General features: G+C 35.0%; 1 protein-coding gene across 2 annotated transcripts in view; it reads right to left on the bottom strand.

Moving 5' to 3' along the window:
- Positions 1-26,644, bottom strand: part of ZDHHC17 (zinc finger DHHC-type palmitoyltransferase 17) — an 84,426-nt gene that overhangs the window by 36,713 nt on the left and 21,069 nt on the right. For both annotated transcript variants that reach the window (XM_057316276.1, XM_057316275.1), the window contains exons 2-7: positions 22,477-22,580; positions 16,708-16,830; positions 8,894-8,971; positions 8,147-8,291; positions 3,146-3,210; positions 2,345-2,507 (exon numbers count right to left, since the gene is read on the bottom strand). In XM_057316276.1, the coding sequence (XP_057172259.1) occupies positions 2,345-2,507; positions 3,146-3,210; positions 8,147-8,291; positions 8,894-8,971; positions 16,708-16,830; positions 22,477-22,580 (678 nt within the window). The remainder of the gene's footprint in view (positions 1-2,344; positions 2,508-3,145; positions 3,211-8,146; positions 8,292-8,893; positions 8,972-16,707; positions 16,831-22,476; positions 22,581-26,644) is intronic.

Genomic DNA, 26,644 nt, shown 5'->3' on the forward strand with positions numbered 1-26,644 from the left:
TGCGGGGGGCACCTGGATGGCTCAGTCGGCTAAGCACCCAACTCTTGATTTTGATTCAGGTCATGATCTCAGGCTCACGGGATGGAGCCCCACGTAAAGCTCCATGCTCAGTGAGGAGTCCACTTGAAATTCTCTCTCTGCCTCTCCCTCTGCAGCCCCCCCCAACACACATGCTCGCTCATGATCTCAGAAAAAAAAAAGTTCTACATGCACAATAATTATACAACACTGTAGCTCTAGAAGGCATTCATATGAACCACACTAGTTAAGAAAGCGACATTTGAGGGCTACCTGGGTGGCTCAGTCGGTTAAGTGCCTGCCTTCAGCTCAGGTCATGATCCTGGGGTCCTGGGACTGAGTCCCACAGAAGGCTCCCCACTCAGCAGGGAGTCTGCTTGTCCCTTCTCCCTCTGGCCCTCCCCCTGCTCATGAGTGCTCTCTTTCTCAAATAAATAAGTAAATAAATAAAAAGAAAGCTACATTGGACCTTATCCTATCTTGGTACCAAATAATTCATGTACCTTAACCTACAAAACGTTAAAAATACAAGGTTCAAATCAAACCATATAAATCATCTCAAATATCTCTCTTACCATTACGTTTCTGTTGAAATTCATTACAGATTATTCCTTCTGCTCAGTCTAATAAAAGTTTATGCAATGGTTAATGTGAAGTTCACTATTTATTTGAAAAGACGTTAAATTTACAAACCACACTTCAAATACTTAAAGATCATGATCCAAGTGAAGTTACCTAAATTCTATACGGATAGAAAAAATATTTTTAAATGGTCTAAAAATACACACTACTAGCTTCAAATTTCAGAACTGTACAGTCACTTGTCACAGTTTTTAGTATTCTTGTAATTTCAATATATTGGTGTGGCTCTTGGCAGTCTATGGAGACTCCATATTTGCCATAGTAAAACTGGTTCTATCTTTTCAATAATATTAATACTAAATACTTTGAAATATATTCCTGGGGCATGATCATTTTAGGAATGGCTGTCCAGTACCAAAGAGAAGAAAAATAATGCTCTAAAGCAATTCAGATATAAAACATAAGGTAAACTCCCTTATTTTTTCTTATGGGGATATTGGTTAGCTTAGTTAAACTCATTCTTTCTTATCCTTTAGGCCTTGAGGTCGGCCTAATTTACTAATCACAGTGTTATGACCTTTTGTGATATTAGGCCACTCTGATCACTTTGGGTGGAGACAAAAGAACTCAAAAATTTAAAAAGAAAGAAAATATATGGTTTTCTCAATTTCTTATAGTTTCCAATAAGATATTTGATATTTACTTTTAACTATTTTTAATTAAACTAATTTTTAAAAATTGGTTAAAATTTTAAGTACATTAGGCTCCGTATAGCGAATCTAAGCTCTACTATTTTAGTAGTTCAACCTCAGAGTACTCAAATACAGAAAGAACTATTCATTGGAACATAAATAGATGCCCTGATCCAGCAGGAGATAACCTACTTTTTGATTGCCATTTCAGATTATTATGTGGCTCAAATCTCTTTCAAATTTAATTAGCACATATCCCTTAGAAATTTAAGAAACATGATTCAGAAAATAATATGGTTTATAGTCAAAGAATATTTGTCAAAGGGCACGAAGTTATTTATGAATTCACATTACTGAAAGATGATGTTTAAAAGTTTAAAGTCATTTCACAGAAAGAGTTGCTGAAAGACGTGGTAGATCCTGAAGCTTTAAAAATGAGAATAGTTAACCAAAATTCAAAACCACCAACAGAATTTTCTTTCAAGTACTCATAAAATGTCTACAAATTTCTAAATGTTCAGGGTGTAAATGTTAGTTGGGTTTTGTTCTTAGATAATTTTGTATACTTTTCCTGGATTAGTCCAACATCTGGGGGAGGTGGGGCCTCTCCTATAGACATCATAAAGGTATCTACCAAATTTAAAAGTCTTGACCTTTAAAATAAGACAATAACAAGTCAAAGAATTACTAAAAGTTATTATGCATAATGTGGTTTAACTACAAACTTGTGATTTTCTGTACTGATCTTCTTAAAGAAACCAGAAAACTACACCCTTCAGCTACAAAGATACTGATTATATAATTTAATTTTCAAAAGTCAGTAAGAATTCACTAATGAAAAGGCCATCAAAAATCTGAAAATTACTTCAATACTAAAAGACAAAAGTAAATAAACCAGTCTTTCCAAAGAAATTCTTGCATGGAAGCAAAGGGTTGAGTTTAAATAAAAGGTTTCTTCCATCTTTGACAGTCTGTGAAAAAACCTATTTTTTACGAGGAATTAAGATCTTAAAAACATTTCACATAGCATAATCAATACAGGATATTTTTACCTTGATGTTCTGGGCATCAACATTAGCCCCAGCTTCCAGAAGAAGACTAATGACTGTGGTATTCCCTGCTAGTACTGCCCAATGCAGAGCAGTGTTTTTGTGATACTTGTCACCAAGGTTAACTGAAACATTGAATGTTAAAAGCAATCTAGTTGGATCCACACTGAAAAGGAAAAAAAAAAACAACAACAACAACAACCCTAATTTCAATTATAGAAATCATTACAGACACTAAACTGATCGTGGTTGCATTTGCATTCCATCTTGGAACACTTCTATTCTAACCTATACTCAACCTTATAATTGGTAATGAGAGAACATTCTAATATGAAGGATAACTATGTATAACACCATATAAAGTATGGCCCCTCAAAAGGGTGCATACTTGGTCCTGACATTTTCTAATTTTGATTAGGGAGTAAGGTCATTAATATCTATATAATTAAACAATTAAATTTTTAAATTTAAATCTGGTTGTTCCAAAAAATGTTTTCAGGCAACTTACTAATTAATATATTAAACCTACCCATATACAAGTAACATGAAAAAAAATTTTTTTTAAATAAGGTAACATCTTTCATTCTTAAAAATTGCTAAAAGAGGAACAGAGTAATACTACTACAATTACCAAGGTCAAGGTAAGCACAGAGACTCAAACATTCAAAAAGGTGATTTATTATATACTATGTACTCATAATAAGAATTTTAAATATTAATAGAACATTAACTGCTTTTTCTCATCATTTTACATTTTAATATGTTGAAAATGATCTGAATAAATATTTTATAATGATTACATACCTATGTGTTCTATAAGCTGCCCACATTAAAGGTGTCATTCCATTCTGATCCATCATATCTACATCCTGATAGAAAAAGAAAAAAGTCAGACAGTATTCTAAGTTCCTACCAAATTTACTCGGAAAAATCTAATTTACATATCATAGGAGAAGCCAATATAACACTCCTCCTCTAAGGCTGATTCATGAAAATTTTTCCTTTTTAACTTTTTAAAGTAAAACTATTGTCACTAAATATTTTAATTAATGGGCATAATTTAATTGATTATACATTAAATATTTAATTAACATATATTTATAGACTTCCTTTTTCAGACACTTTAATCACCCTTTCAATGTTTTGCATTTAAAGATCCTGACCTACTCTTCATCTTTCATCCACAGAGGATAAGTTAAATGATTTAAGTCTGTGAAAAACTGATATATACTAATTCATGATAAGAGGTAATAATGAAACCCTGTTTATTTCTAGGCATTTCAAAACTAAGAATAAAAAGACCTATCTTTTCAATAAACTCAAAAATGTTTGTTTGCTTTTTATTGTTACATTGCATGTACATTTTTAGAGTCAAATAATTCTGTAAAATTTGTGGTGATAAAGCAATTCTCTGCCTTACTCCCCACTACTTGTACCTCTTTTAGCCCTCCACATCTTAAAATCAGATGCTTGAATTGCTACTTTTTGATTTTTCAGTTTTTGGCATTATCTTCTGAGACTCTTCAGTATGCAAAATGAGAATTTATCTCTTTACTCTTCCTGACCCATCACAAATACGCACCTCTCTATTCTTTCAAGAGATCTACTGTATTTCTGGTTCTGGTTCTGGTTCTATAAATGTTTGATATTAATATTTTTATGAATGTATATGAATACTATTCCCAGCAAAATCATGTAGTAAACCATGATTATTTTTCTTCTCCTACCCAACTTTTTTGTTTTCCCATGGTACTTCCCCCCCTTTGCTTAATTTTTTAACAAATTACAATTAAAACTACCATCTATTCAACCAAAACTCTTCCCTAGTTATCTAAATCTCCTTTCAAGACATCCTGATGCATCAGACATTCTATCAGTTTCACTTTCCTAAAATTATCTCTCCTAACTCCACTCTGGACTAATTATCCTATATCCCTAAGGCATCTGTCTCATTAACTAGAATAGGAGTTCTTTGACAATTAAACTTATATTAAATTCATCTTTGTATTCACAGTGCCCAGCAGAGTAAATGACCAAAAACCATTTGTTAAGTGAAAAGACATGTTTATCTACATACTTGTTTGGGAAAGGCATAGGCTTTAGAATAAGACAGACATGGCTTTGAATTCTTAGCTGCACCACTTAATAGCTATAAAAACCTGAAAAATTACTTTCTCTGTGCTTCAGCTTCCTCATCTAAAAATGCAAGTATAAATAATGGCTTCATAAAACCCCTGTGATGATTAAATAGAATAATTTGTGTAAAGCACCTAGTCCATAGCCTAGAACATAACAGACATTCAAGAGATAATAAGTTTCCTCTTCTTCCCTTCCCCATCGCCCATTCCTGGATTATACAAAGGCAGCAGTTCTAATCCAAGTTATGTTATCTAATACACCAGTCAGTGCAGAGAGGACAGAGTTATAGTGAGTACACTGCAAAACACTCTATACCTCTCTACAGCAGAGCTCTGTGAGCCACTATTACTGATGGGAATATGTCTCAAATGTGAACATTAGCCAAGTGTACTGAAGCAGAAAAAGTGCTGAGAACCCGTACATTAGACAAACTAGAACACACATCCTTGGACATCATTAGTTTTAGTCCCTCATCATGAATACTGTAATCAAAAGTTACACCTTATCCATTAAAATCCATTTACAGATTTACGTTAACTGTTGGGAACATCCTATGTCACCTCATTCAGTATTTCTGATATACATATTGATTTTTTTTTCAATAAAAATCTTTAAGAAAATCTTCTCAGAAATTACAAGCTTTCTTGTTTTTTATCAGTCAAGTACTGTAACTTATTTTACTTCCTTCAGGGTCCTAATTCAAGAGAGCTCAACTAAATTTGATATCCAATTAAAACAAACATGTAAATTCTTGTTTTAGTTTCTTCTTCCTTCTTAGTTGTCTTTTCATATCCTTTTTAAAAAGTGATAGTATTAAAAAATATCAATAAGTAAAATTAAAAATGTAAAATAATGCCACATCTCTAGAGTACTAGAAGAAAAATGAAATTCAACCTTTTCTTTCTTTGGGTCGGGGTTTAAAACTTGGTACTTCTTTTCCAAGTTCAGCCTGGACGTATGGGTATTCTCTATTAGGAAGAATTAACAAGCCCAGATCAAAAGCTTATGGGGATTCCATGATCAACAGGGCTCCATAACTTAGCATTTTCCCTTTTCTCCTGAAAATCATCCAAAAGAATTGGTAGTGAGCACTAAATATATTTTAACAGTATAGCTAAAATGAAACAAATGTGAAGAACAGAATGACAAACTAAATGGAAATGTTATATGCCCTAAGAGTGTAAAACTGATACAATTAACAAAAAATGAAGAAGATGGAAAAAGGTTGAAAAGAAAGTATAAGTACCTAATCTGTAATACCTATGAGTCAAAGGATATTACTTAAAGCTGAAAAATTAAGTAACAGAAATGTAGTTACATCTATCAGAACAAAGTCAACACTAAGAAAAACAATATTGTAGACTAAAGTCAGTGAAAGACAGGGAAGAAAAAAAATAAAAATATACTAATTTTTATTATTACTTATAATTGGGAACTAATCAGAACTAATAAAATTTGAGCAAACATCTGATTGAAATAAGACAGAAAGAGAACTGTTTGACTATCTAAGGAAAGGATTTAAAGGGGAAGATAAGATCAAGCACAAGGCCCAAAGACAACAGCATAGTAGAGCTATTCAAGAAACAGCAGGAAGACTGGTGTGCAAAGCAGACTAAGGAGGAGATGACAAAAGATGGGCCCGAGAGGTATCTTGGACCAGACCACACATGGTTCTGTAGTCCTTCTGTAGGGAAGGACTATGGACTCCATTCAAAGTATGATATGATGAATACTAGAGTTTTCTTTTATAATTAGTGTATACATGGAAAAAATTCTAGAAAAATATATAGTAAACTGTTAAAGAAAGTGTTCTCAGTGGGGGGAGAGGTAAGGGAGGAGATGGAGTTTCATTTTCCAAGTCATACTCTTATGTTTGAGTATTTTACAATAAGCATGTTACTTTTGTAGCAAAAAAACAAAAACAAAAATAAACTTACTCATGAAAAAGAAAACAAACTGCCAGACATTTATTATCATCATGCATTTATTATACAAAAGGTACTGTGACAGGTAGAAATTCCTGTCCCGTAAGAATTTTATAGCCAACATCCTATACCAGAGTTAAAAAGATTACTGAAACATCCAAACCCCAAAATCAATTAGCTAACAAAAAGACAAAAAAACTTTTACCACTTTTCTTACCCAGTTAAAAACCAAAAGAAAAAGTGAATGCATCTTATAAATTTATACCTGCAAAATAAAAGGCGACTAACGACACTATCATGTGTTATAGCACAATCTACTGCTCCAAACCCCAGTCTAGAAGAAACTTGGGAGAACAAAAGTAATCTCCTGTGGCAGCTAATATCCAAACATGGCCCCCAACAAACCTCGCCTGCTGGTATACCCGTCTGTTCCCACAATGAACATGAACTGGCCCTGTTACTTGCTTTAACTGACAGAATAGAAGAGGAATGTTTCTGTGCCAGTTCAAGACATAAGACTTAAAAAAGGCAGACAGCTTCTGCTTTTGTTCTTTTGGGAGCTCCCACCATGTAAGAAGTCTAGTTCCCTGCTAGAAAGACTATGTCGACGGGTGCCATGGAGAAGGAATCCTGACTACATGGAGAAAAAGAGAGAGGACTCACTATCCCAGCACTCCAAACGAACCCAGCCTTTTAGCCATTCCTATTAAGGCACAAGGTATGTGAGTGAGCCATCCTCCATTCCAGTCAAACCCAGATGACTGTAACCCCCAGTCATCATCACAAGGCAGAGAACCAACCAGCCAAGCCCAGTCAACCCAAGGTAATAAATGGTTGGTACTGTTCTATAGCCATTAGATTTTGGAGGTAGTCTGTAAACTCCATAATAGATAATAACGCCCTACTCCAGCAATTAGCCAGTCTATGCCTCTTACATTATAATGCACGACACACAACTGCCATTGCATGGCATTGCCAACAACAAATATCTTAAAGTATTCATAAAATAAATACTATTCAAATTCCAAATCTGCATAAAATTTAAAATAAATACATTAATAGCAATAGATTAAAATCATTTGTCTTACTCTTATGAGATCCTCAGCTATAAAGCTAATGTTTAAGTATAACCAGAGAAAATGCATGAAAGAAAAACCGAGTGACATTAATTTCAACAAGATACATTTATCACAAAAACATGGTATATATAGACTGACTATAGATTATAGTCAGTACACACTCATGAAAAATCAGGAAGAACCACTTAAATCATGAAAAGTTTTCTGACATATAAGAAGTAGCATTATTTTATGCAGCAGAAACTGAGAAAATGATCCTAAAGAATTTATCCCCCACTCTGAGAAGTACTTAATAGAGAACCAGTAAAATGTTCAAAAAAGTTTAAATGAATTCAGAGTATATATTCAAAAGAAGTAATTAAGGGAAAAAACAGATACCTAAATTTTCTTACTTTCTGGGATTCATCTCTATCATTCTCAGAAATAAAAGCTGCAACTTAATGGATCATTATGTGGTTCTCGATTATCTTTTTTATTTTTAACTTAACTATACTTATTATCTCAATATCAAACTAACTATATTATTTATTTATTCTCTTCATCCATCAGAAAGTACTATTTAAATATCACCAGGTTGTTAACACTTGTAACACCAATGATATTAGGCACTGAAACCATGAAGAACATATAATTAAAATCCACACGATTGTGATTTTTTTTACCTGTCCTTTTGCTATGAGATAAGCAACAATTGAGGTATGTCCAAACTGAGCAGCCAGATGAATACAGCTACATCCTTCTCCATCAATTAATGAAGGATCTGCACCATATTTCATTAGTTGCACAACCATAGATAGATGGCCTTGTCTAAAACATAAAAGAATAAACACTTAAATATGTGAAGTTATTTCAAACAGGATCTCCTGGAAAGATCTTTCTTAAATAGGGCAATGGTGGAAAAGATTACACAATTTTTTTCAGTTTCTTAAAATATGTATATGTCAAGACACGCTTAGGATTTTATGGTTCTTAAGCCTCAACTGAAATAAGAGTCTTTTAAATTTTATAGAGCTACTTATAACTTCCTTAAATATGTAATAAATAGTTACTATATTCTATTAATCCTATTCAAATATAATTTTAATTGTCCCATGAACTGGGCAACTTCTTTAATTGTAAATATATAAAGGCTGCATAAGTATTACATTCACAAATCCAAAGTTTAACTCAATCGTAAACTAACTGGATTAATAGCAGCATGGTGAATTCCCTAAAGACACTTTGGAACAATAAACTTTGCTGCCAATACAGGTTAACACTGTACAGCAATATATTAGTACAATGTTGATATTAACTATTAGCATTAAGTGCTCTCATTCATTTTAGCATATCATTAAAAAAAGAAAAGTTGTTTAGTTATAAACTAATAAAGGAACCAAAGGGAAAAAAATCCAGAAGCAAATTTAAACCTTGTGGCCCAGTGCAAAGGAGTGGAATTTAGGTCTCCTCCAAGTTGATCCACAATAGCACCTTTCGAAATATAGTATCTATAAGACAAAATTTTAAATAATTTAGACAGCTTTCATTTTCAAGAAATTATGTAAAAAATAAGAAAAAAAAATGTTTTCTATCGTAGACCTCATGCTAGTTTATGCCTCTGATGATAAACAATCCTTTGTGGTATTTAAAAAACACATTTAGTAGAATTTTATATCAAACACATCACTCTTTTGTTTTGGAAGTAAAAGGAAAGTAATTTTTTTTTAAGTTACAATAAAGAATAGCAATGCCAAATAACAATCATATAAAAAAGAAGGCAGAGAACCACAAAGACTTGGTTGGATCAGAGAGCAGCAGCAGATAGAAAGTTGTAGAACAGGCCACCAGTCTATCATGGGTAGACATTCAGCTTTACTTTTCTCACAAAATCATTGTAGATTAAATCCAACAATATTCTTTACAATGCCTTGTTATACCTTTGAAGGTGTGCTGCTTTAAAAAGCAAGAACCACCTCACTGCTTAATATTTTAACGTTGTAACATCCTGATACCTTCTGAAATGAACAGGATCTAGCTGCTTATCATAATGTTTACTTTGGATTGATCAATGAATGAATCTTGAATATAAATAATTTCAAGCCTTTGATGTCAAATGCTTGACGGTGAATACTACTGAGATTTTTAAACTGTTCTAAGTGATTACTGCTTTAGAGCACTAATGCATTCACTTTTAATGTACACAGCTTAAAACATTTAAAATACTCGTACTTACATGCTTGATTCAGAAATTTATTGCTTTATGTATCTGTTAAACTGGCGTTTTTAAAGCATTATGTAATGAAGGGCCAAACTCCACTCTATCATGTAAAACAGTTCAAAGTAACGTAACAAAATATTTCCAGACTAAAATATCAGAGACATTAGTCTGAACACAAACATTTAACTATTCCTAAATTCTTTCTTAAGAAACTCGGTAGACCTTATGTAATAGCTGAAAATAGTTTTTTGAGCCCAAAGAGAAATATAGCTCAGCCAAAGAACAGTTTTGATAAGAACTGGGATGTTTTTTTAAGGCAATTTTATTACCTTCTCTACAGTTAATATATTTGTTCCTGAGTTATTTTTACTCACATTTCAAATCTTTGTTAGGGCTACAGCAATGAATGATTTCCAGACTGGTTCTAAAGTACAACTCCCCCCCACCCCACAGGGATAGGAGATTTTTTTTTCTTGCAAACTAAAGAACAACTTCTATCACCTTTTCATTGTAAACTACTGGAAGAGAAGTACTAACTTTTTATAACATGTTATTCTTTATAGCTGTAAGACCCTAGTTCAAAACTACACAATTCTGAAATGATCATGTAATTCTTATTTTTAGACTCAAGCCTTCCTGCATACTACAAGGTTATCAAGGAATGTTCCTGTAGGTACTAATTAATGATCCCTAGGTTTTGAAACCAGATCATCAATGAACGAGAGATATCAACAAGTATTTGAAAGATGGAAAGTAAATAGTTAAAACTCAAATGTCTCCAGAGGGGGACAACAATGAGAAGCAAACCAGAATGTTATAAAACCCTAGAAAGACTAAGGAATTAAAGGTAATTGTTACCTCTGTAGAATGCAATGAAGAAACTAGAGTATAAACAGAAACACCGGTTGAAAGTTAATAAAAATTGCTGAAAAAACTGTTGTTTTGTAACTTACATTCTCACTGAAAGTTCAGTATTTAGCATCACAAACAGGCATTTCAGTGACACTGAAACAATGAAGCAGCTGACAGTGCTAGACAAGTACTTCTTTGTGTACTGTAATGTTCAATCTTAAAATGTGACTACTCAAAAATTTAATATTATTGTAATAATAACTCAAACTCTTCAAGTTCAGATTCATTCTTATGTCCCTAAGCTTCATTGTATGATGATGATTTCTGGCTCCAGCCTCAGGCTCAGACTGATTTTAACACTCAACCATTTGGCATTTGCTGAAAAGTGTATTCAGTGCACCTTTACCAGAGAAATTTGAGACTCATGGAATTAAATCAGAGAACCATATGAGACACCATACTGAAAATACAGCAATTCAATGAAAGTTTACACTCTAAACAACAACTTGGTCAGGTCAGCTGGCAGACAGATAACTGAACTCCTTCCCACAAAGAGATCAGAAGATTTTTCTCTAAGAGACACTGAACAACCCTAGAGAAAAACTTCTAGAAACAGACATATGGGAGGTTCTTGTTGTGACCTAAGTCCTACAACTTCCAATCAGCTTTGTTATGTCTCTCCTAAATATGACCAGGTAATTCAGGAAAGTTTCAAATATGGAAGGAGACCAAATAAAGAGAAGAAGCCTAACCTAAACAGATAATATAAAGAGAAGAAAAAAGAAACAAAATAAAAATTACAATTAATTTCCTCCAAAAAATAAGAGAAGATAATACACTCATGATAAGAAGATCAAAATATTTTCTTAAAGGGGGGGTGCAGAGATCAAGAGAAAAAAATGCTTGAACATTGAAAATGCAAGAGATAAAATTAGAAATTCAAAGGAAGAAGATAAATTACATAAATTAAGAAAATCTCCCCAAAGTACAACATCTATACTGGGAGATAAAAATCACTTGGGATATGGGGGCGCCTGGGTGGCCCAGTTGGTTAAGCATTCTACTCTTGATTTCAGCTCAGGTCATGATCTCAGGGTTGTGAGATCAAGCCCCACATGGGGCTCCACACTTAGTGCAGAGTCTGCCTGGGATTCTCTCTCTGCCTCTGCCCCCCACCCCTGTTCACACTCTCTCTAAAATAAATAAATAAATAAAATGGCGGGGAGGGGGGAGTACTTGGGATAATGATAAGAAAAAGAATCAATCTGGTTGGTTTCAGTATCTGAGTTTCTGGGGGAAAAACAGAAAACAAAAGCAAGGCACTCTTGAGGGCACCATGCAAGAACACCTCCCTAATCCAAAAAAGCAAGTTTCCAGAAAAACTGGCCACTTAATGGTCATAAACTGGATTTAAAGTTTAAGTCAGTCAGTCAGTAGATAGGTAGATAGATAGACAGACAGATAGGGCTGTATCAGTACACTAACGTGAGCTTTCACAAAGTCAGGGATAAAGAAAAAAAATGTAATGTTCCCAGGGAAGAAGAATAAGCCACATATACAATGCGTTCTCAGAAAATTTTAAACTCGGTATTTTAACAAAGCCCCATATTCCTTAATATACCTTTGACTTGAAATCAAACTGAAATCAAGTATTATTAGTTACTCTTAACGTAACGAGACTGTTGAAGACAAAAGCTTGAGATAGCTTGAGATAATCTTTTTTATTTTATTACATTGGAGGAAAAGCTGAGAAATACAGACTTTCACTTGAAAACATTAGAAATACAAACAATCCAGGCTAAGGTGAAGGTCTCCTCCTTTCCATATTATACTTACTTTATACCTTACCATTATGAAAGCGACCCAACTACTTTGTTTGCAGTAAGTCCTTTTAATATACCCTGATGGAACATAACTGTTAGAAGAGACACTTCTCCATGGATCTCTCATGTTCCCACATGTCTTGCTAGGTATATGAGTAGAATGCAAGGCCCTGACCACTTTTACACAGGTCATTTCTCCGAGTTGTGTTTGTATCAAGCAACCTTGAGAGATGAGGTAATGTCTCCCTTTGGAACAAAGAGCAAGCTTGCTCTTATTACAAAAGCACTGAATTCCCCAAGATGTAATACAAACCCACTATGTGTGCTACATCCATGGAGATGAGCTCAAGCCACTCCCATAGGACCTAGGAGCACGAGGGCTCTATGCAAATATGGTGTTCATACTATTTGCTGTGCTATGGATGTGCTATAACTTCTAATTTTGATTTTTGGCAGTATGATGGCGGTATAATTCCAGGTTCAGCAGTAAAAAGTAATCTTGAGGCTATGCATACCAGTTGTTACTGAAAACTGCCTTTACTCACCATGCTTGCTTTAGGAAAGTAACTTGCTAGATTACGCATTGTGAAAAATTAAGTTTACATACCTGAAGATATAATACGCACAGACACCAATTATTAACCCATTCTACAACTAAGGACTTTATTCTATAACCTTACTAGTCCACAAGAGGCTTGAAACATTTGTAAGGCAGGCAGCATCAAGTCTTTTTGTCTATATTTCTCACTTCAGACTTTATTTTTAAACACAAAGACAAATGTGAATTTTTTAACCAACATAATCTCAGTAGTAATATATGAATTAAGAAAATAATAAGTTAACGTTTCAAAATTCTGAGAAAACTATTTTTTATCTGTAAATCCATGCTCAGCCAAACAGCCAATAAGGTGTAAGGGCAGAAATGATAGTAACTTCAAAACATTCACCTCCCAAGTACCCTCTCTCTCTCAGAAAGCTATCAGAAACTGTGCTCTACTAAAACCAGGTAGCAACACAACAGAGACAAAAACCAGAGACCCAGGAAACTGACACCAACACTGGAGCAAAGAGATCTCCCAGAATAATGGCAAAGGAAAAGTTCACAATAATGGTTTTGCGTAGTATCTCTAAAGAGCAAACAATCTGGGTTGGAGCAGAAAAGTGGAGAATTCCAGGAATGATTTCCTCCATCCCCTACCTCCAAAAACAGATGGATAAATTAGCTGATACTGTTCTCATATAGAACTAAGAGTATGGGAAGAATTAGTTACGACACAGAGAAAATTTTAAAAATGAAGTAACTGTTACCTCAGGCAAAAATCAAAATTCCACAAGGAAAGAACAGATAATCATAGAACACTTCTGGGGTTAGCACTGAGAATTTACATACAACAACTTAAACTTTGCATGATGATTTAGCCAAAACTATAGTGAGAATGAAGAATTATTAGTGGTGAGGAGATCTAGGACATCTAGATATCCCAAAATAGAAAGTCAAAATACAGTAAGTGATAAATCAAGAAAAATAACCATAAAAGTTGGCAATATTTATTAAAATTCAAAATTCATCTTTCTTTTTTACTCCTATAAATTTTGCAGATATAGATGAACATAGCAAAATGATATGTGACCAAGATTATCAATTACAGCATTGGTTGTTAATGGTAAAAACACCAAAATCAACCTAAATGTCCACAGAAGGGAAAACCATTAAATAAATTAAACCCATATAATTGAACATTATACAGCTGTTCAAAAAGAATGATGCAGCTCTTATTTGTTCTGATAATGAGAAATCTTGAAGATATATATACTAAATGAAAAAGGAGAAAAAATGTTTGCTGTCATTTTTTCTAGATAAATGTAGGAACATAAATATATAAAATACTGAAAGAAACAGCTCAAGTGCTAAAAATAGTTATTTCTGGGCTAAAGGACCCAGAGGGTGGGGAGGGATTGCCATTTTCCATTGTAAGCCTTTACTATTTGAGTTTTCAAAGTGTTTATACACTATTTTGATTAAAATAACACTAACTGAAAAGCAAACAGAGGTATAGAAGATTAAATCATTTGAATCAACCCTCCCATTAAAGAAAACGAAAAAAGTTCAACAAAATCTAAGAAACATTTCCTAAAAAGTAAAACCTAAGAAGATTAAGAGCACTAACCAAGCCAAGATTCAGGAGAGGGTTAAAATCCAGAGAAGTTAGAAAACTGCTTGGGCACCATCTGCCCTAGAGATAATTTGCTGATACAGAAGAGTTGGCCAAGAAGCAAGCTAAACACACAAAAGCAAAACAAAGACTGGGACCCCAAAAGGTTACATTGTAGCAGTAATTATGAACCAGAAGTAAACCTGACTCTAGCTTGGTCTTCAGCCACCTGAGGAATCCAGAAAATCTGAAGTATTGAAATTAAATTAAACGTAGGCCTAGCAGGAAACAAAAGGAAATCTCATCTTAGGCCTCAAATTATTCAACAAATAATTTTCAAACACAATGTCTAGTACATATTTAAAGATAATCAGGCACAGGAAGGAACAACATTAACAGACTATCTTCTCATATACAATTACAGAATAACTGTATTTACTATATTCATGTATACAAGACAAGATTGAAAACTTCAGCCACAGATGATTTAAGTAATACAGGTTTGAAAAAAATAAATGATAAAAATTCTAGAACTGGAATGCATATGAATAAAAGCATACCTTGAAAATGGAAAAAGAAATAAATAAAAAGGAGATTTTAAAGATTCTCAAATGATGGTGGTAAATGCATGTAGAGGTTTTGAAGTTAGAAATTTGTTTTTGTTTTTCAAATAATATGACAAGCTAATTATTTGGTCTTAAAAAAAATTCTAGAACTGGAAAATAAAATTAGGAACACACTGAATAGATTTAACAGCAGATTATACATAAAGAATAAATGAACTGGAAGGTAAGTCAGAAGTTTCCAGAATGAAGCATACCAAAGGATAGTACATACAGAAGAGAAGAGACACAGAGTACACAATGAAAAGGTCGAATAGACGTTTAACTGGAGTTCCAGAGAGAGAGCAAAAAAAGAATGGGGTAGAAGCAATAGTTGGAGAAATAATAGTTGAGATTTTCCCAGAACTGACGAAAACATCAATCCAAAGAATCAAGAATTCCTTACGACCCCATTCAGGGTAAATAAAAAGAAATCCACACCTAGTTACATCATCATGAAACTGCAGAAAACCAGAAACAAAAAGAAAAAATCTTAAAAGCAGACAGAAGGAAAAAAAAAAAAAGCCTTCAAAAGCACAATATCTAGACTGATTTCTCAATAGTAACAGAAGCCAGAAAACAGAGGAATGTTATTTTCAATGAGTAAAACACAAAAATAAAACAAACAAAAACTGCCAACCTAGATTTCTATACCATATGAAAATTTCTTTCACAAATGAAGATGAAATAAAAACATTTTCCGACAAACAAAAACAGATTAGACATCAGGAGACCCGTATCAAAGGCAGACGAAAGTTAGACATACAAGAACAAAAAAGGAACAAATAAAATGGAGATATGCTCTCTGGAAGAAAGTTATTCAGACGTCAGTGCTTTAGTTATTACTTGCTTAACCTTCCTTTAGTATTCAAAAGGGCAAATTCTTTTCCCTGGCCTTAATATCCTAGTTGTCTCTAGACTCTGTATGCTGTACTTAAGCGCACATCTGCAACTAGTTTATTTCAGATTCATGTCTTCAGCTGAAGAACTTATGTCCAAATTGTCAGAGACTACTAAACTAGATTTACTAAGACTTCCTATCACCCTGACCCTTGCTTATCTAACTACCTCTCATTAATACTAAGCAAGCAGATTAGCAGTAAGTAACAAAAATCATTTACACATAGTAGGTATTCATCATCCATGCTGGCATGAATAGTTAAAACAGATTATTACCTATTATCTTTGTAACCCCTCTTTTCTTTTGTAGCTTTTCCCCAGAGAATTCACATTTGGAATGTGAGCTGCGAATTACACTGTTGAAATCCTGATTCCAACTTTTACTAGCTGCATGTCATTGGTAACATATTTAATCTTTTTATGGTTCAGTGTGCACATCAGAAGGACAGCAATTATTGTTAGTGTTCACAGAGGGTTATCTCAAGGATTAAGTTTAAAGGAAAGATACATGAAAAAGCACTCAGCACAGTATCTTGTATAAATGAGCATTCAATATATGTTAAAAACAATTTTCAGGAAAAAGAGGTACACAGAATCTACATTTTAAAAGCAATGATTTTAAAAATTATTAGTCTTTATAATTATTTCTAATAATTTTATAATAAATAATTACTTTAAAATACAGAAAACACATACTTGACTAAATCTATTCTGTTATTGATGGCAGCCCAATGGAGGAGTGTAACATTTTCTTTGTCTGGTTGCCTTACGTCATAACCTGCTTCCACCAATTCTCGGCAGCGTTCATATATTCCATATCTGGAAAAGAAAGAAAATATGAGATTGTTATTACTATTTGACAAAATTAAAGCTGAAAGTAACATTTCCAGAAGAAAATAATGCTCCATTTTGATACCTGGAAATTATTTTTTTTTTAAGATTTTTATTTGTCTCGGAGAGAGAGAGAGACAGCACAAGCAGGGGGAGGAGCAGGCAGAGGGAGTAGTAGGCTCCCCACTGAGCAACGAGCCCAATGTGGGACTCAATTCCAGGACCCTGAGATCATAACCTGAGCCAGAGGCAGATGCTTAACCAACTGAGCCACCCAGGCATCCTGATACCTGGAAATTAAAATGGACTTCTCCAGGTAAAATGTTACTTTAAAAATATCAATATTCCAGGGCACCTGGGTGGCTTAGTCAGTGCACAAGGGAAGAGCAAGAGTTCCACAATTCACAGGAGATGACAGTGGCATCTTAGGTTCTTTGTTCTTTTTCGGAAAACTGCCTACAGGTGCCTAGTTAAGTGAACTAGACACGCTACCTTAAAGAGCAGAATCTACCTCATACTTTAAATGAGGTAAGTGACAAGTGACCACAAAAATCATTTTGTAAAATTAATGTACGTTTGTATGTAATCTCTACACCCAACGTGGGACTTGAACTCACAACTTCAAGATTAAGGGTGGCACACTACTCTAAGCGAGCCAGGTGCCCCGAAAATCTTTTTAACTATACAAAGAAGTGACTTGCATTTTTCTTTTAACAAAAAAGAAAAGTATTTCAAATTTACTGCCTTTGGGGGGGGGGGGGCAGGGCTGGGAGTGATAGTGATGGCAAATGAATGCACAGTATACTATCAACCATATATTCTTAAAATGGGTAAAGACAGTCTGTTCCCCTCCAAGACAAAGGGGTATTTTAGACACAGTGAGAAAATATCTACTTTTACTTCAAAAAAAAACTTGCTATTAAGAGAATATTTTTTAAAAACTGTATGTTGGAACACCTGGGTGGCTCAGTCATTAGGTATCTGCCTTCAGCTCAGGGCCTGATCCCAGAGTCCTGGGATCTAGCCCCGCATCAGGCTCCCTGCTCCACTGGGAGCCTGCTTCTTCCTCTCCCACTTCCCCTGCTTGTGTTCCCTCTCTCAATGGCTGTCTCTCTCTGTCAAATAAATAAATAAAATCTTTAAAAAAAAATAAATAATAAAAAAATAAAAACTGTATGTTGGGAATTTATAATATAGTTTCTGAAAGATCTAAATATATCACCTATAAAAACCTCATGTGAATGCACTAAAATATTTTGAAACAATCTTGTTAACACCTGCAGACCCATTTATTGTAATTGTAAAAATGCCAAAACCTGAATAGTTTGCAAGAACTGGCATTAAGAAATGGATATTTACAAGATAAAGTTCAGTAAAATACTTGCCTACTGAGTAATACTGAAAAAGTAACTACTATGATTTAGTAAATCCAGTTTATGCTATAATTCAACCATCAGGTAATTATGTATCTTTGTGAGATTATTTTTTACCCAGCCAAAAAAAAAAAAATCATTAAAACAAAGTATCCAAGTAAAAAAAAAATTTGGATCAGATTTCTATATCATTATAATATGAAATATTAAACCATTTAAAATAATAATGAAAAGCGTATTGAATTACACTACTCTCACCATAAATAAGATTTATGAAAGACATTAAAGACCTAAAGAAATATATATAGCAATTTCCCCCAGACTGATCTACAAATTCAATGACATTCTAATTAAAATCACAAATGAGTATCTCATGAACTTCTCAAGTAGAACCTAAATTATTTGTGAGAGTACAAGGCCAAAAACAGCTAAGACAACTGTGAAGACTAAGAAACGATTAAAACAATGTGGTACTATACAAGATGAAACAAATGAAAAAGAGTATTTAGAAACGGACCAGAGTGATGTCAGCATCAGGGTAGAATAAGACTTCCATCGTTTTGCCCCCTTCCAACAACAGTAATTTGGCATCTAGTCATGGACAAAAGTGCCTCTGTGGGAGTTGTGGGATCCAGTACCACCCTCGAAGGGAGCTGAGAAGTCTCACCCACCATGTGTTGGGTAACAGGCATACAGATTTCAGCCCAGCCATGGACCCTGCAGCGGCCCATGAACTGGCTCCAGTCCTTCTTGACAGTGGTCTGGGAATCCTGGACAACACTGTCTTAGACAACCACCCACAGATGAGAGAACTGTTATGGAAGTCCAGGTTTCCAGAGAAGTTCCACCACATTATTGCAAAAAAGAAATAGGAGTTTCAACACACTGGAGAGGAGTAGTGAATGGTGAGCTACATGGGGTGGGGAGGGTGAGAAGGGGCTAGGAAAGCATCAACACAGGACTCTGGAGAACACTAAGGGGACACAGATCCCACTAACTTCTTTGTGGACTCCATCAAAATATACAAAGAACTTTTACAAATCAATTACAAAAAGACAAAAGAACCCAAAATGGGTCAAGGATTTAAAATGGCAATTTGCACAGAAAGAAACCCAAATGGCCAATAAACATAGGAAATAAATTCAACACGATTTGTAATCTGCAAAAGGCCAATCAAAACAGAAAACCATTTCACAACCATTAAATTGACAACAATTATTAATGTGACACAACTAGGAGTTAGCAAGAAGTAGTCAAAGAACTCATTTCCTGCAGGTGCAAGGACAAACTGGTACAGCCATTTTGGAAATCAATTTGGCAATAGTTGGTAAAGTTGAAAGAACATACTGAAGAAGCCAGAAATTCCACTTGAGTTGTCTACCCTAGAAGAACTCTTGTTTATGTATATAGGAAAACAGGAAAAAGGACATTCACTGATGCAATGTTTGTAATAATAAAAAAGTACTGTAGAAACAATTTAAAGTGTCCCTCAGTAAGGAATGATAGAATAATACAAAGCAGTTAAACAATAAATTAGGTCCTTATTTATCAACACTAATAAATCACAAAAGCTATATGGTTTTTTTATTTTAAAAAAATAGGCTGTAAAGTGATATGCAGAGTAGAATACAGTTTATATAAATTTTAGGCACATATTACAACAACATATTTTATTTGTAGATGTTTGTAGAAATAAATGTACAGGAATGTTCATGAGAATGATTCACAGCAGTTTCAAGAGAGATTTCCTTGGGGAGAAGGAGGAGAGCACACTGCGCGACCTGTAGCAATTACAGCAAAACGTTAGTAGCATCTGCTTAATCTGACAGTTATATTCTTCTCTATACTTTACTGTAGAATTGAAATGTTTCACAATTTAAATAAGTGTTTTTAAAGGTAGAAATTACAAACAGCATAGATAATTTCAAGAAATAGACTAGTTAGAAGAGTATGTGAGGTATAAAGAAAGGTGGTTATTTTTTTCTTAAGATGAAAGATACTGGAGTCTGTTTTCTGATGGAAATGATGCATTTGGGTGAGATAGATTAATCACAAATGAGAGAATGGAGATATCAAAAGAAGCAGTCTCAGAAGGAAAGATGAATGTAATGCAGTGTAATTTGTGTGCTGAATACAGGGGGCACAATGTGCTCTGATTTTCGACTATACCTAACATTCAAGAAAGTAAAAGTGCCACCAGTGAAGTAAGGACCTCCGAAAGTTTGTCTTTCCACAAAAGTAATGAAAAACCTGGCAGAAAGTGTAAAAATCAACTTTTTCAGAACTCTGGGAATTAACAAAAGGCTTCCAGCAATCCAAGGAGCATTCAGTCAAAAAAATAGCTGAATTTCAGTAAGAACAGAGAACTTTGGTGGTATTTTAACATATCATAGTACCAGCATCTCTGCTTCCCAGCAGCCTTGAAAAAAAATGTTTGTATTCCTGGTACTAGTGTCACCAGCTAAACCCCAACACCACCTTTTACTGCCCACCTGCTTGAACTCACTGACCTTTGTCCCACATTTTTCCTTAAGCTCTTCTTTCCAGCTATCTCAACTCAGGCAAATGGAACCGAAACCACCCCTCAAGTGATAGCAACTGCCCTGACAAGACCTCCAGCTGGCCGAGACCACCCAGACTAGTTTGATTCTAACCCCCTGAATTGCACCTATACAGAGGGACTATGGAGTAACCTCTAGAATGACTGACAATTACTTTTATTCATTATAATACTAAAATCTCTGCCCAAGGAGGAGCACAAGCCTCATTTACATAACATAAAATGTATGCACAGGCATGTTTCCTTTTCCTTAAGCCAAGTGTGCCATCTTATCCCACCTCTACGTGTAATGACAAGAATCCCTTTTTAAAATATTCATCATAACCCTAAATAAAAGGAACCCATCCACACTTGCTCAGGGAGTCACAGCTTTGCAAGTTATTCCCGTAATCTCCTCACTTGCTGCAAATAATGTTTACTTGTGCAACAACTCCACCTGGTGTATCTGTGACTCACCAAGGAGTGAACTCACATTGCTTCGGTTATACTCGTAACTAGTAACCAGAGTGAGCAGAACTGGGATGGAGTTCTCTCAAAGCCTCATTCCAAAAGAGAAGTCATTATTTGACCTGTCTGGTGGTTCCCAGACAGGTAAGAGTCCACTTGAAAGGCTCATCTATTGAACCTCACTTAAACTCATGAAAAGCTTCTCCCTGGGGGCTGTTTGTCAAATATTTTAACATCACAGCTGCTTGAGAGGATGGGTGACAGCTGGGTCCAACAAGACAAATCAAAAAGCTTAAAAGCAAAAGCAGAGGAATAAGATATCCATAGAGGCTTTGAAAAGCTCAGACATATCCCTGGGAATCTAGAAGGCCATGCACAAGCATACGGCTGTGTGCACATGTTCAACAAAGACCTAGGAAGGCCCTAAGCTCTCACACCTGATTGACCCTGAGGTTCTGGCCAAGCAAAAAGCGAAGGCTAAGCTCTAGTAAGCTGCCTGGCAGAGTGCTAAGTGTCCTAACACACACACACACACACACACACACACACACACACACACAGAGTTCCTCAACAAAGATCAGGCTTACGGTTCTAGGGAATTAGAAGTTTCTGTCTCATCTTTTACTGACCACTAAACTAACTGAGCAGAGGTTTCGGTGGTCACACATGACAAAAGTACAGACTTTACAGAATTAGTTTAGAAATGGTACAAATAACAACAAACCCCAGGAGAATCTGATATAAAAACTATCACCTCAGGGATGCCTGGGTGGCTCAGTCAGTTAAGTGTCTGCCTTTGGCTCAGGTTCTGATCACAGGGTCCTGGGATCAAGCCCTGCATTGGGCTCCCCACTCAGTGGAGAGTCTGCTTCTCCCTCTCCTTCTTCCTCGGTGTGCTCTCTGCCTCTCTCTCAAATAAATAAAATCTTTAAAAACAAAACTATCATCTCCTAGAATTTAAATAGTCCAGTTTTTAACAAAAAAATTACAAGACATGAAAAGAAACAAGAAAGTATAACCCACAGTGGAGGGAGGGGGGAAATTAACAGAAAACTGTCCCAGAGGAATCCCAGACATTAGACTGACTAGACAAAGACTTTAATCAGCTATGTTAAATCTGTACAAAGAGCTAAAGTATGAGAACAATGTCTCACCAAATAGAGAATTATGAATAAAGAGAAATAAATGTATGTGCTCATATTTCACCTGAAATACAGATGTCAAAGAAGAAAACAACTACAACAAAAAACTTACTGTGTAGCCTTGACTATATCCCATGTGCTGTAATCATCAATATGAGTTTTCCGTCCAAGAGGTTCACCATATCCATGGTTATAATGGCTTTGGGGTTTGATTTCCTGTTAAAGAGTAAATCACACAAAGGCAAAAATTCAGAAAAGAGGTACAGAAAACATTTCAATATTTTACTACCACTTTTGCACTGTTTTGAAGAATGTTTATTATTGAAATTAATTATTCTGAAGTCTGTATTCTTCAGAGAAAAAGCACATTCACTAGATCTACCCCTTGTGTACACTCTCAAAACAGAAAAGCTGTGAGACTAGAAATTAGTGACAAATTTGAAACTGAAATTTATCTTTAGCTCCACAGAACTCTTACTTCATCAAATCAACTCTCATTCTCTCAAACCAATTTTTTTATTCCAGCATAACCCCTACCTTTAAAACTCTATTTTTTATTTTAAAATTTACTTGAGTACACTTGACATGCAGTATTACATTAGTTTCAGGTATATAACACAGTGATTCAACAACACTCTAAACTCTACTTTAACACCTAACACTCTAAAACCTTCAACACGTGCCAAATAAACTCTAAGGTGGTAAAAAAACAAAACCAATGCAGATTATTCTCCTATTATCTTCAGATATTATCTTTTCTTACAACCCTATATGCCAAGGGCTTGTTAAGCATCACCATTAGGTGAGTAAGGAACAATGGGGCAGTTCTGATAAAATGTAAATTCGCTTAAACATTTCTAAAAAGGTCAACACTCCTAATTTTAAACAGTTTTACAGAATTTTACATCCATTCAAAGCTTATATGCTGTGTGTAATTTTCTATTTAAAATACAAAATTTGTGGGGCGCCTGGATGGCTCAGTCGTTAAGCGTCTGACGTCAGCTGAGGGCGTGATCCCAGGGTCCTGGGCTCGAGTCCCTGCATCGGGCTCCCTGCTCCGCTGGGAGCCTGCTTCTTCGTCTCCCACTCCCCCTGCTTGTGTTCCCTCTCTCGTTGGCTGTCTATCAAATAAATAAATAAAATCTTTTAAAAAAAATACAAAATGTGTTACACATAGTCCGCCCCCTCAATATAACACAGCACTAAGATACAATTATGTTTCTTTTATACGACAACAGAAAACTAAGCACATTTGGCCTGCTAAACATAAAGCACTATATGGTGTACTGCAACCTCAAGCCAGGACATGGTAAGGCCAATACAAAGTTTAAGAGGTTGCCAAAAAATTCAGTAATCAAGATAAAAACTGCACAGTGAATGGATAAAGAAGATGTGGTATATCAGCCATAAAAAAGAATGAAATCTTGCCATTTGCAGCAACGTAGATGGATAGAGGGTATAATGCTAAGTGAAAAAAGTCAGAGAAACACAAATGTAGTTTGATTTCACTCATATGTACAATTTAAGAAACAAAACAAAGAAAAAGAAACAAACCAAAAAAAAAGACTCTTAACTATAGAGAAAAACCAATGGTTACCAGAGGGGAGAGAGGGGATGGGTGAAACAGATAAAGGGGATTAAAGAGTACACTTGCCATGATGACCACTGATGTATAGAATTGCTGAATCACTATACTGTACACCTGAAACTAACGTAACACTGTATGTTAACTATACTAGAATTTCACAAAATGTATTTTAATGGATTCTGTTTTAAAAATCAAAGCCAAGGGACACCTGGGTGGCTCAGTTGGTTAAGCTACTGCCTTCAGCTCAGGTTGTGATCCTGGGGTCCTGGGATCAAGCCCCACCTCGTGGCTCCCTCCTCAGTGAGGAATCTGCTTCTCCCTCTCCCTCTGCCCTTCCCCTCTGCTCATGCACTCACTCTCTCTTTCAAATAAATAAATAAAATCTTCAAAAAAATAAAAAAGTCAATGCAAAAAAAAAAAAAAAATCCCAAACATCAACCTTTTAAATATAGACAGCATCAGTATTGCTGATTTTTCCTTTTGCACTAGGCTCCAGTGTGGCTTGGAGAAGCACTGCAAACATACACCAAATACAGTCACTAGCTGTCACGGACGTTAAAAATTCAGAGTGCAAGGACAAAGTAAGTAAGAAACCTAAGTCAAATACTAGAAACAAGAACCTTTCAATAATAAGTTAAAACCTAAACAAAGACAACATAAGATCTAAAAAGTCATAACTTTAAAACCTATGTCAATTTGAAAATCTGTTAGGGCAAACTGCTATTCTTATTTACTAAGGACAAACATTTTGCTTTTACAGACAAAAACCAAATATTCATAAAATAAAAAATAAATCTCTTTTTAAGGCTTATTATCCTAATGCTTCCATGTGACTTTAATTCCATTTTTATCCCCAGAAACCTCACTTATTGTACAAAATTATTAAGTTGTACTCAGTTTCTCCACAGACCATTCTGTCTCAGTGACATTGCCAAATGTTCTAGAAATCACTTTTTTCTTCTAGTTACATTTTTAAATTAAATCTCTGTTTTATCCATCTATAAGATTTTGTTTTTACTTTTTAGTAAAAGAAACTTATTTTTTTTAAGATTTTATTTATTCATTTGACAGACAGGGAGAAAGCCCGTGCACGCACAAGCAAGGGGAATGGCAGGCAGAGGGAGAGGGAGAAGCAGGCTCCCTACTCAGCAGGAAGCCCTATGCGGAACTCGATCCCAGGACCCTGAGATCATGACCTGAGCTGAAGGCAGACGCTTAACTGACTGAGCCTACCAGGCGCCCCAAGAAACTTGATTTTTAAAAGATAACTTTAATATATCCCTACAGTAATTCCAGAGAGATAAAGTATTCCCACTAAAAGACAGAAGTAATGATGTTAAAGCAAATCTCCAGCCTGTTTCATTCCCCCCAAAAAAATTGTAGTACAGGTTTTAAATGATCTTTCTCACTTTTAAACAGACTGGAAACTGATTTATCTGTAGAACTAGAACCCCATCACTATGACAAACGACAACACTCTCTATCAAGATAATCACCACTATCACTAGGCCTAGGAATAACAGTTATAATTTTTTAATTCCAAAAACATTAAAAAATATACTATATTCTTGTAAATAAGTGCATCTTCAATAAAGGTACAGATAATATTAACTTCTAATTACAAATCTGCTATTACATATCCGATACATTTTCAACATGTAAATATTTAATGATAATTTTAAATTGTATAAGTTTTCCTTGATTTTAATGGGAACTAAGAAGCAATTTAACTGCTACTTGCCAAGAAAAGTAATATCAATTTAAAAATACATATGTAGAACACTGTAATTTTTAAGAATGCAGTAAATTCATTAGAAGCAGCTTGGTGTAATAGAAAAAGTCTTTGACTAGAAGGCTACTGAATTCAAAGTCTGCCACCTTCTTATCTAGGCTATACCCAGGGAGGCAATTCACTACTATAGGATTCAGGTCCCTTATTTGTATTAAAAAAAAAGAAGGATAAATAAAATAAGGACACAGTTCCTCTAAGGTGCCTCAAGGACCAACAGCAGGGTATCCAAGAGCTCTAAGGCTTAAGCCCCACTCTCAATACATTCACTTCTTAAACAAAGGCCTGTGTTATTTATCCTATCTTTAGGTACTGAGGTTTTACATAAGGTTTCTTTAAATGAAAAAAAGATGCAGCTGCTTTTTTAAAAAAGTTCAAAAAACTACTAGATTACAAGTCCTCCAAGATGCCTTGTAAGGCGAACATACAATGATTTTCTATATTGGGATAAAGAAATTACAGCCATAGGAAGATCCTTAAGGTACCCAGTTAACAGCCAGTTTGTTTGTTTTGTTTTCTAAAGATTTTATCTATTTATTTGACAGAGAGAGAGAGAGGGAACATAAGCAGGGTGAGCAGAAGAGGGAGAGGGAGAAGCCGGCTCCCCAGTGAGCAGGGAGCTTGATGCGGGGCTCGATCAGGACCCTGGGATCATGACCTGAGCTGAAGGCAGACGTTTAACCGACTGAGCCACCCAGGCGCCCCTTGTTTTGTTTTGTTTTGTTTTGTTTTGTTTTGTTTTTAAAGTAGGCTCCACACCCAGCATGGAGTCCAACTCGGGGCTCGAACTCACAACCCGGAGATCAAGACCTGAGCTGAGATCAAGAGTCAGACACTTAACGGACTGAGCCACCCTGGGACCCCAACAGCCAAAGTCCTGGTAGTTGTTGAAGAGAACTGAAG

The sequence above is a fragment of the Ursus arctos genome, unplaced genomic scaffold (genome assembly GCF_023065955.2).
Source record: "Ursus arctos isolate Adak ecotype North America unplaced genomic scaffold, UrsArc2.0 scaffold_21, whole genome shotgun sequence".
Lineage (NCBI taxonomy): Eukaryota > Metazoa > Chordata > Mammalia > Carnivora > Ursidae > Ursus > Ursus arctos.